The sequence below is a fragment of the Cheilinus undulatus genome, linkage group 13, assembly GCF_018320785.1.
Source record: "Cheilinus undulatus linkage group 13, ASM1832078v1, whole genome shotgun sequence".
NCBI lineage: Eukaryota > Metazoa > Chordata > Actinopteri > Labriformes > Labridae > Cheilinus > Cheilinus undulatus.
Window position 1 is genome coordinate 37,151,982 of NC_054877.1, and position 11,905 is coordinate 37,163,886.

The 11,905-nt window shown below is 39.5% G+C and overlaps 1 protein-coding gene across 1 annotated transcript in view; it reads right to left on the bottom strand.

Moving 5' to 3' along the window:
* Window positions 1-11,386, bottom strand: part of LOC121520640 (amyloid beta A4 precursor protein-binding family B member 1-interacting protein-like) — a 28,343-nt gene extending 16,957 nt beyond the window's left edge. The window contains exons 1-3 of the mRNA XM_041804195.1: window positions 11,304-11,386; window positions 4,023-4,082; window positions 1,040-1,118 (exon numbers count right to left, since the gene is read on the bottom strand). Coding sequence (XP_041660129.1) covers window positions 1,040-1,118; window positions 4,023-4,082 — 139 coding nt within the window. The 5' untranslated portion in view covers window positions 11,304-11,386. The remainder of the gene's footprint in view (window positions 1-1,039; window positions 1,119-4,022; window positions 4,083-11,303) is intronic.
* Window positions 11,387-11,905: the final 519 nt, after the last annotated feature.

The following is an 11,905-nucleotide window of genomic DNA, read 5'->3' on the forward strand; positions in this document are numbered from 1 at the left end:
TTTTGGATTTTTGCAGCTTGCATTTTTCTACAGTACCACAAAAGAGACCAAGTAGAATCTGACTGTTGGATATCACTAATACTCCCAATTTTACATACTATACCTTCAACACAAACTCCAGGGACAAGAACTGCAAATTAGCCATGGCTAGAAGTCTTTTATACATTGCATCGGTTGCACTGTAATTAAATGCAGCAATGCTTATGTATTGTTATGTATTGTTATGTAATAACATTATTACTTGTGATTAATCAGAGGACAGCCTGCATGGTAACACTTTCTATGCCCCCCCCATAATGCATTTTAACATATTATAAGTATACTTAAAATGTTTTAAAACGCACCTATAATGCTGTATAATACATAGCTATAAGCATTCACGTCTATCTATAACGCCTTATAATTGTAATTATAATTCCAGTGTCCATAATGACTTATAAGTACATAAACTGTAAGATATTATAAAGTCATTATAGACACTGGAGTTATGATATGTTATGATTACTATTACAAGGCTTTATAAATAGTCATGAGTGCTTATAATGTAACCATAGTTACAAGTATACTTATAATATATTATAATTCATTATAGAAAGGGGGCATAGAAATTGTTACCGCATTGGTTTCTCACTCACTGTTGTGAAAGTAAGAAAATACTTGAGTTTGGGACTCAGTTTCATTTTTTTCCTTAAAAAAAAAAAATCTGAAAAAGAACAACATCAAATTTCCATGCTTAGTAGCATTGGGTTTCTACTCAACTCAACAAATATCTTTCTCATCTTTCATTTCCAAAGCTGAGAGGCAATCGCCTCCTCTTCCCACCTTTTTTTTTCTGAGGTTGTCTCGACCCTCTGGCACAAGAAAAAACATTCACTCCCCATCACCAAACAGAAGTCTTATCTCTGAAAGGACTGCCTCATATCTCTCCCGCATCCTTCTACATCACACTCACTGTCAGGGCAGTGTGACTCTCGCTTGATTGAGGTTTTATCTGCAGTTCTTCATGGCTGAGAGCATCACGATCTCACTGAGCACTCACCGTTTAGATCTGTGAAGGAGATGGAGAAGGTGCTCCGTCTCTGTGAGGCAGGAATAGCTTCTGCTGACTCTGATAAACTCTGCAACAAATATGAGGGATGATCAAAAAACAACTCACAACATGTAAAGAACAGTAGAATATACAATGACTGATCACTTTATTAGGTACACCTGTTCAACTGCTCTTTACAGCAGTTATCTAATCAGCCAATTACATGGCAGCAACCAATGTACATATACAATGTACTGAAGTCAAACTGAGCATCAGAACGGGGAAGAGAAGAGATTTACACGTATGGACAAAATTGCTGGTACCCAAAATTTTGCGTGGAAGTCATCCCTTTTCCAGAAGCAACTACTTACAGTTTCATATAACAGTAACTTTAAAGAGCAGCCTAAAAATCAGAGTATATGTCTCCTTGACCTTCTGCTCAGTTATGTAACGGGAGCCTGTTATTTATGACATTGTTTCGCTGCTTTTTATCAGGCTGTGTTTACAAGTACCAGTAATGGAGAACACATTACAGTCTGTTTACGGTATGCACTGACAATAAATCATATGTCAGTTGGTAAAGAAACACTAATTTGTCAGACCTGTGATGTTACAACCTCTAGAAGCTGTACATCCGCTAAAGAATGGTTATCATAAAGAAAAGGGCTGATTTCCAAGCAGGAACATTTTAATCATTAACACATGTCTCTGCAGAGCCAATCATATTCTATAAACACAGCGGGCACAAAGCCAGCCTGTGCACAAAATGATGCCTGCCAGTGTGCAGCTCGACCGTGACGCCTGTGCTGAAAACACATGTCGTCATGCTGGAGCTGCTGCTTAAAGAACACCTCCGAGCACTTTATGGGAAAAAGTCAAATTTTATGTTCTAGCTCTGAGGCAGCAAAACAAAGAATGGGCCCAATCAGAGAAATAAGTGGAATTAATTTTAATCCTTTTGTTGCTCAGCCTCTTGCTTTAATCAAAATGCTTCTCCTGCTGCTAACAGTGTGTGGAGGGGGTTTGTCACTGTGATGGCGCTCCAAAGGGACGCACGCCAAAGTGACATATAGAGCTCTTTTTTTTATCTGCGATGTCTGATGTAATGTTTCAGATTGATCCCACTTTCAAGGCTGCTCTCATTTAACCTAAATGAGGGATTTGAAATAGAGGATAATGAATTTCGCCTTAGGCTGAGGGTTGCATCAGTTGGAAATGTGTAGTGTTTTTCTTGGCGCCCTGCTGTCATATGATGAGCAGCTTATGTGGGTTTAAGGAAATCTGCTTCACTCGCCTGAGGTCAGATCCATATTCAATGACATCATATCTCAGTGTCGCCCCACATTTCTCTGTAGATGCTCGGTTAAAAACAAACGCTGACGTTTGTAATAAGATGACGTTGAGATTAGTGAGGTTAAAGGGAGAGCGATTTGTCTGGATCACCTTGTGTAACCTGCTCCTACTTCAAAAGATTTTACATTCAAGAAGACTCAGAGATTCTCGGCTCATCTGGTCGTGTTTTGAGAAAGAATGCAGCCGAAGATGGCAGAGATTGGACAACTTCAGATGATCTCACTAATCCAATATGGCATACAGTGATCCTTGTTTCTGAGTCATGTTAATAAAAAGAATCATGAACGAACGTAGAGGAGTCTGTTTAGCTGACTTATCCGCAAAGTCCATGAAGTCTATGAAGTCCAGAATAGATGAATGGCATATATGATACAATATGAACTAATACTGTCAGTACTTTGCTTCAAACTTATGTCTGTAAAGTATTAACATTTTTATAATTTTTGCAGAGGAAAGCTTTCTGTGGGTAATAAAGGGTCTTCAGTTTAAGGAATGTGTTCATGTAAAAGCTTGGAATCATAAAGTTATGATTATAATACCACAGAAGGGAGCTATACAGGTAAATCTTAATTTTTGCTCCTTTTGGTTGTCCTTTTCTTCTTTTTTCTTTCTCTCTTTTTGAAGCCATGGAAGAAAGAGGAAATTTGGTATTTTTCTTTCAGTAACGGATTACTTTTGTGAAAATGTAACTAATAACGAGATTGCTTGATTGTAAAACTAATGCATTACGTTACTCGTTACTCCAAAAAGTACTCTAACGGATTACTTTGTAACGCGTTACCCCCAACACTGCTCTTGACAGCAGAAACATCTTCGGGGAGCTTTCTCGAACGGTCTGACTCTATAGCAAACATAATCAAGGCAACTCTCCCTCAAAAGTCAGACACACTGATTTTGTGTCCTCCTCCCCTTCGGGAGTTCTACTCATTCTCCCGGCCTCACACACTCCTTACACTTCAAGAAAAGAGTCAGCCTTCACTAACAGTGGCACTCCACCTACAACTCCTTTCTTCGTTCCCTGTTTTCCAAGAGGAAAATAATCAACAATGCGGTAGCCGTGTTTCAATGTTTTGATTTTCAGTGCTCTGTCTCTTTGACATTTTGAGAGGCATTTGACGATGATAGGTCCTCCTCTCGTGATTTGAACTCATTGTACCTAACCTAGCTTGTCTTCTATAAACTTTCCAACCTCATGTGGGTCTTTAAAGATACCGTCTGTTCACGTCATTGCTGATATTCCAACAAGGATTCCTCTATCGTCATTACTTGACTTCCATTACTTGAAAGACTGTTCTTCCTTTACTTTGATTGTGTATCCCCGTATATCTCCATTTTCAAATTCGCACTCCGAATTCTCTGAGTCATCGACTGCTTCCGACTCCATGGCCCATCATCCAATTCACCTCGAAATCTCCAGACAACAAAAGGGCCCAGCAGTTAGCTTGCTAACATGCTAACCTTTAATGGTGAATAGGGTCAATATAACTGCTAACATTGCCTTTAGGCACATGTCAGCATGCTAATGGGATAGAGTGCTTTGCTGTGTCTGGTATATTACACAGCTGGTTAGCATCATCACTTTTACCACCTAAAAATGCTATAGTTAGCATTTATTTAAAAGCACTGCTGCACAACTCACCTGAGAGAGATGATCCATCTCTCCTAGCAGGTGACTGAACATTGCGTCGATGTCGTCCATCTGCAGAATTTAGAACAAACAAACTTTACATTTTAGAAAGTAGACACAGATTAAACACAATGAAACTGGATCATAGGACGCTACAGAAATAGCATTAGGAACAGAAAACATTCATCATTTCAGTTCACTTTAAAATCAGTTTCCACAGACAGTCATGAAGCAAGCAGAAGAGTTTAAAAACAGGCCAAAATCAGGATTTAACCACCTCTTTTATAACAATGGACATTTTTGTGGTGCGAAGCCACAACACACGCTTGAACACACTTGAACAATCGCACACATGCACGCACATACGCAGTTAGGAAATGTTTGCCAGAGCTGCAGAAACTCATAATCAGTAAACAAAGAGAGCTCGATCAGCGTACAGGGGAAAAACAGAAATTCGATCTCTATTTCTAAATATGTCAGGAGTCACAAACACAGGACAGAGTTATTGCCATGACTCTGCAGTGTCAAAATGCAGACTGTGACATGTTCGAATAGGTACCATGTTGCTCTGGCTGTGAAGTCAATAAGCTGTTTTCATCTTCATCCAGGGAAACAACAAAAAATCGTCTGTGGTAAACAGAATCATATTTACACAACACACTGAAATACTTTTACATGCGCTGCATTTGATTTACCATGGTCTTATTTGCTTGAGAATTATATGAATTAAAGAAATGTGTTTTTTCTTTGAATCATCTGAATATAAAGACTTCTCACTACAGATGTGTGACCTAAAAATGCATGTAACGCAATTTGAGAAGTCCTCTCATGGTAACATGATCTTAAGCCACTAAATAATCTTTAAATTCAGGGTTAGAGCTCAAGCCAAAGCACTTTTCATTCCTTGCAGTGGTAACTGATACTTTCTGAGAGAAGAGCACCACTGAGATCAAAGATTTTCATCAGGAAAAACTTTGTGAAACTCAGCCTCCATATGGAGGCGGCATTTTGCCAGCTTTAGGGTCAAAAATACAACTTGCATGTGGAGTGGCTTAAAAAGCGAACAGAAGAATGGGCTGTCAGTGTGTTGCCAACTAGTACGGACTGTTGCCATGAACAGTTATCAATAACAATGCTTATGAATTTATGGTGAAGCCAGAAACAGGACAAACAGAGGACATTATTAACTTAAAAGTGGTATTAGTGGTAAGAGTTGAAGTCAACAACTTTTTTACATTGTGCTTCATCTTTTCTGCATGTGAGTGTATCACATCATATATGATCAGAGGATTTCTAGGAGATCATCTGTTGTGGGATGCAGAGCTGCATGGATACGCTGCAAGTTTCCCACAACAAGCAAAACACTTCATGACACAAATGTCAAAACTAAAAACACCATACTAAACTAGATCTATTGCCTGACAGTTATACAGTGCAGTAAAAATTCAGTTAAAAAAAAAGATTTCATTTATTAAAGGAAAAGGCCATCCAAACTAACCTGGCCCTATGTGATAAAGTAATAGCTCCCCTTGTTAGATTATGAATAAACTGTGATTAACCACGCTTTTTTGGGATGCTAGGTTCAGTTTCATCAGCTACACCCAGGCCTGTAAATCAAAAATTACCTTAAATAGAGCCTTTCAAATGAGAATAACAGATTAGAAACAAAGTTGTTGACATCTATCAGTCTGGAAAGGTTGCAAAGCCATTTCCAAGGCCTCAGGACACCAGTGAACCACTGAGAGCCATTATCCACAAACGAAGAAAACTTGAAACAGTGGTGAAACTTTCCAGGAGTGACCTGCCTATCAAAAATTACTCCAAGAGTGCATTAATGACTCATCCAGGAGGTCACAAAAGAACCCAGAACAACATCTAAAGATCTTAAGAGGTTGGGCACAAATGACATTCATGGGAGATTTCCAAGGCCAAAACCACTGCTGACCAAAAAAACCTCCCACAAAGGCTCATCTCTCATTTGCCAAGAAACATCTAGATGACTCCTGAGACTTTTGGGGAAATATTCTGTGAACTGGTGAGACAAAAGTTGGACTCATTTGAAGGTGTGCCTTCCGTTACATCTGCCATAAATCTAATAGAGCATTTTATAAAAAGAACATCATTCCAGCAGTCAAACATGGTGGTGGTAGTGGGATGATCTGGGGCTGCCTTGCTGCTTCAGGACCAGGACCACTTGCTGTAAGTGATCACAGAACCATAAATTCAGCTCTGTACCAGAAAATCCTGAAGGAGAATGTTTTTGACCTCAAGCTCACTTGATGATCCCAAAAACATGAACGAGTGGGCCAAAACTCCTCCGCAGCGATGTGATACTTATTGCCATTTATCACAAACCCTTGCTTGCAGTTGTTGCTGCCAAGGGTGGCACAACCAGCTATTTTTTAGGGGGTGATGACGTTTTCCCATAGGGCCAGGATGGTTTGGATGGCTTTATCCCTTAACAAATGAAATCATCACTTAAAAACTACTTTTTGTATTTACTCAGGTTATCTGTATCGGATATTAAAATTTGTTTGATGATCTGACACATATATGTGGGGCAAATATGCAAAAAAATAAAATAAAATAAAATCAGGAAGCTGGCTTATACTTTTTCACAGCACTTTCTGCGTCCATGAGCTGTGCAATTGCTGGACAATGAAAGTACTGTGGAGGGTTTAAGAAGACGGCCTGGTGTGTTTTTTGAGTTGTATGGTTGGAGGAAATCTTGTTCCATTCGAACAAGAGGCCCATTGATCTTGACCTTTAATCTCCATAATTGAGTCAGAGTGGACTTTTGAGCAAAGTCTGAAGAGCGGGACAAGGTAGTACATCACTAGAAGAGGTAGGTCACACTCCCTCTGGGTTTGTTGATCTCAGCTCTGTGTTTACGGTGATGGGAAGGTGCCTCCTTTGGCTTGTTTATGTAACACTAGTTGACTAAAAACTGTTTCTTAGGGTTGTTTTAGTTATTCTCTTTGGTTTGGTTTATTTTCCACTTGATCTCTGAATGTTAGCCTTGCCACCATGTGAAGTAAGCGAGACGGCTCCAATGGGATGCTTTCTGAGTCTTGACGCCAGAGTACATTTCGAAGGAACCAAGGGACCTCCATAAAGTGAAGAAAAGAATTTGTTTGGTCTGAAATGCTTCAAAGAAATAAGAAAGAAATTAGCTTTGGGCTGCATACGAGAATGGAGTTCAGTCCAAAAACAGCTGCACTTGGTTTGAACACTGGGAAAGAGGAGGAAGTAGTGTGGTTAGTTTTGCTTTAACAGACTGGTGCTTAGTGTGACATTTTTGGATATGTACTCTGAAAGTCACACATTAAACATCTAAGATTCTTCTATTGATAAATTAGCACGAGTGGTTACCACTGTGGTCAAATTCCCTCTTCACTAAACTCATGCCACATGTGTAAGCTAGTTAGAGAAGATGCAGTAACTTGCTTGTAGCTCAATTCCACAATTCCGTAGAGATTCAAGTAGTTATGTTATTTGAGCCAATGTTTTTAAGTAAATTAAACTGAGTTATACTATTTCTGTAACATAACCCTTACATATTTTTAAATAATTTCTTTGTTTTATTCATTGTCAGTCTCATCATTAAAAAAAAAAGGTGTTGTTTAAAGGTACAGTGTGTAATATTTAGCATTGTAGCATTTAGCAGAACAATCTTCTCAAAATGGAACATAATCTTAATAAGTAGGCCTATCTAAATTTGTGTTTAATTACCTGAATACATAAAATTGTTTTATTTTTATATGGTCCTCTGCCAGAAAATGGTGGATTGAGTCTTTGCCCCAAGTGAAGGAGTTCAAGTATCTCGGGGTCTTGACCACTGTGAGGGTAAAATGGGCCATGAGACTGACAAGTGGATTGATGCAGCATCAGCAGTTCTGCAGGTGCTGTGCTGTACCGTTGTGGTGAAGAGGGAGCTGAGCTGAAAGGCAAAGCTTTCAATTTCCTGGTAAATCTACCTCCCAACCCTCATGGTCCTGAAACCATTTTTTCCTTCCCAATACGATTCCCATACCAAGGTGTTGGGTATCAGCTGATACCAAGTACTGATCAGATACCAGCGTGAACTTTCTGGACTAACTGCAGACTACCAAATTATTTTAGACCTATATTTGACTCAACCAATAGAATCATAATGTACAGCATCTCTATGACCCTAAAGGGGTTTTTCTGCTGGTTATTGAGTTTTTTACTCCTAAATATTAAAATAACAGTAATACTCACTGCCTCACAGGCTCTCCCTATCTCTCTCTATATCGGGCTCTATCTGGGAAACATGATGTGATTATAGAAGAGCCTGCAACTGGCTGACAGACCCTCACAAAGAGTACACAATATTGCAGTTAACTTTCGCATTAGCATTCAAGCTAACAGTAATAAACAATCCTAATTCTATTAAATGGATTAAAAGATGTTCCATGTCACGTTTGCTGGTGTGGATCTCATAATTAAAGTCAGCAAAAGTCACGTGAGCTCCAAGCTCGCTGTAAATGCTTCTGCAAAGGATTCAAATGCATCAATAGCATCAATGGGAAAGCACAATGGCTAGCTTCAAGAGGAAAAACAAGAAAGAAGCAATGATTTATGGTTCAAAAGTTATTTAACTTTTGATAAACAGTTGTATTTGTATGGATGTATTTCCGATACTGGTATCGGAACAACCCTATCCTGAACTCTGGGTAATGACAGAAAGAATGAGATCTCAGGTTCAAGGGTGTCTAGGCTCAGCCTTAGAGATAGGGTGAGGAGCGCAGACATCTGGAAGGACCTCAAAGTAGAGCCGCTGGGAGTATCTTTTAGCAGAGGCTTCTCTGCCAAATAAAACTGTATATCCATTTTGCAAAAAAATAGTAAAATGTATGACAAGAGTGTTCCTGACTGAAATGGGGTTAACTGTACCAAACCATACAAAATGTTCTTGAACCAGACGGCTTGGCGGAAATGTACCTTTATCAATCTCATAATAGCCGTGTTTGGTTTGCTGCTTGGCGTGTTGGCTGAAAACAGCATCTGCTGTGGATAAAACAACTCCATGAGAGCTGTGATAGAAAACAAAAATATTAAAGCTGCAAGCTGTACAGCCAAAACAACATGCGGAAATGTTGATAACCTTCTGTGTTTTGCCACTGTGTGCATGAAAAATATGACTGTAACTGCCTTAATATTTCATTTTTCTACAATTTTTTTTCTTTACTAGGTCAGACATGTCATCAACTTTTCTTTTGTACAAACAATGCTTTTGCACATTTATTCTATCTGAAAATGCAACACAAACATCATTTAACTGTTTGCACATTTTGTTTGATGCCAGCAGGAAATCTGGCAGTTTGCTTCGAAGTGAAGTGTGGCTGGAATGAGGGTCAACGCTTCCAAGTCTCTGTGGGTAAACAGTGGATTGCTCCCTCCAGGTAAGGGTTGAATCTCTACCCCTAGTGAAGGAGTTCAAGTATCTTGGGATCTTCTTCATGAGTGAAGGTATGGACTGTGAGATTGACAGGCAGAGGGATGCAGAATCAGCAGACACTGTACAAGACCATTGTGGTGAAGAGGAAACTGAGTTGATCTTTGTTCTGACCCTAACCGATGGTATCTGATCCTGGGAGAGATCCTGGGTCAGATCTAGAACCACCGTGGCACGACCCCAGTTAAGTGGAAGAGGGTGTCTATGGTGCTTTTTATATCCTGTTTACACAAATTCATTAGTCTATTTGAGATGTTAATAAATGTAGAGTCTCTGATCTGCTCTCTGCATCAGCTATATATTTATTTATATACACACATGCAGTCTAATGTGCATATACACAAACATACAGTACACAGTTCTGCCTGAGCTGTTGGGTCTCATTCTGTGTTTACGCTACACAGTAAACAGAGCATCTATTAAACTCTAATGAGGGAGAAGAGGAACAGTAAAGAGGCTCAGAGTGGATTAAGTATTGTTTCCATATGAGAGTGAAAGTTTTGGTTCAAGAAAGTGAACTTCACCTTTAAAAGCCTCTCAGAGCTTATGCCCCACATGTGTGAAAGTCAAACCCTACTTCCATTTCTGCAAATTCTTTCTCCCATAGAAAACACAACCTAAACACGCACATCTCTCTTTAATTGCATGTGCTTGTCAGTGTATTTGCATGGGCTCATGAAATCAGAAAACCACAAAAGTTTGTGGATTCCATGCTCTCATCGGGCATGTCAAACTGTCGCTGCTGTCTCCCTCTGTGGTCTCGAGCATCAACAGAGCGAGGAGAGGAGCTGCCAGCAGACGGAAAGAGACTCACACAGACGGGCAGCGCCAAAGCCTGAGCACAGAAAGCGATTTATTAAGACTTATATGCATGAAGGGAATCAGAAAGCAGTGCCTGCTGACAGCACACCAACATGTTGTCTCTTCTGTTGTGGTCGGGAGCTTTTACTGTTTTCTAATTAGTTGCACACCCGTCCATTGGCTGCTGAGAGAGGACATGTGTTTGTCCGAAACAAAGCTGATGTGGCTGCTCAAGAATTTAACTCCTCATGGGACTTAAAGAACGCCGAATAGGTATATACACTCACTGGTCACTTTATTAGGTACACCTGGTCAACTGTTCTTTAACGCAAATATCTAATCATCAATTAGCTCTGTGCTTAGAGGACCCATGACCTGTGACTGACTGCGACTGACTAATTTTTGATGATGTGTACAGCTCACAGGCCGAACCAATGCAAAGGAAGGATGGCAGTAAAAAGGTCCACATGTACGGAAGGGGGGCAAAAAAAAGCCTTGCTGATAGCAGAGGACAGAGAAGAATGAGAAAGCTGGTTCAAGCAAATGTGACTTAAGTAGCCTCTCATTACAACCATCTATGAACATACAACATGTTGAACCTTGAAGCAGATGAGCTACAGCAGCAGAGGACCACACTTTCTGCCACTAAGAACAGGACGCTAAGGCTACAATTTACCACAGGCTCACCAAAATTAGAAAATAGAAAACTGGTGAAACATTGCCTGGTCTGATGAGTCTTGATTTCTGCTGCGACATTTGAATAGTCCAGACCAGCAACAAAAATGGCACATTCAAAATCACACAAATCTCCTTTTTTTCCCATCCCAATGCTCTGTTTAAATTCAGACCACCATGACCATGTCTACATGCCTAAATGCAGTAGTTATTCACTCATTAAACTGCTGCATGAAAAGCAGTTGAGCAGGTATACTTAATAAAGTGACCAGCAATTGTTAATTTACACATATCATTCATAAAATCTTGAAATACATCAAATTTGTCAGATATCTTACCTTTTTTATCTGTGTCAATCACAGGAGTGTCATAAAGTGCATGTAAATGCTGAGACCTCTGGGTTCACAGTTACAGAAACTACAAGCTCACGTGACTTTGCACACACTCACTGAAAAGAGAAGTCGTTTTTGTGGTAAACCAAAAGGAGGTGAGTGTTTCTAATCGAGTTGCATGTCTATTGTCTTTCAAAAACATGACAATTTACTATAGTTTCAAAGGAGACAGAACGCAGCATTCAGATTTTAAGCACCAAAAATAAAGACAAGTTTTCAAAACAAATAACTAAAACACATTTATTCTCATCCCTTAGTTTATTACTCTTCTTATGTATTTTATTTCACCCTGTGCTTCTTTTATATCTTGTACTGGTGCATTCTTTATGCCATTCATAAATTTGAAGCTCTGCTCTGCCGTCTTGTTGAAAGGCGCTCTACAAACACACCAGCCTCTCTTTAACGAGCTCTAATCAATCAGTGTAAGTGGAAACACCTGTGTGAGTGTGCCGGCTCATTAAACGAAGGTCAGTTAAGGTAATGCAGCATGGAGCTATGTTACTACCTCAATGGTTAAATAAAGACAGTAATAATATAATATTAGTAAT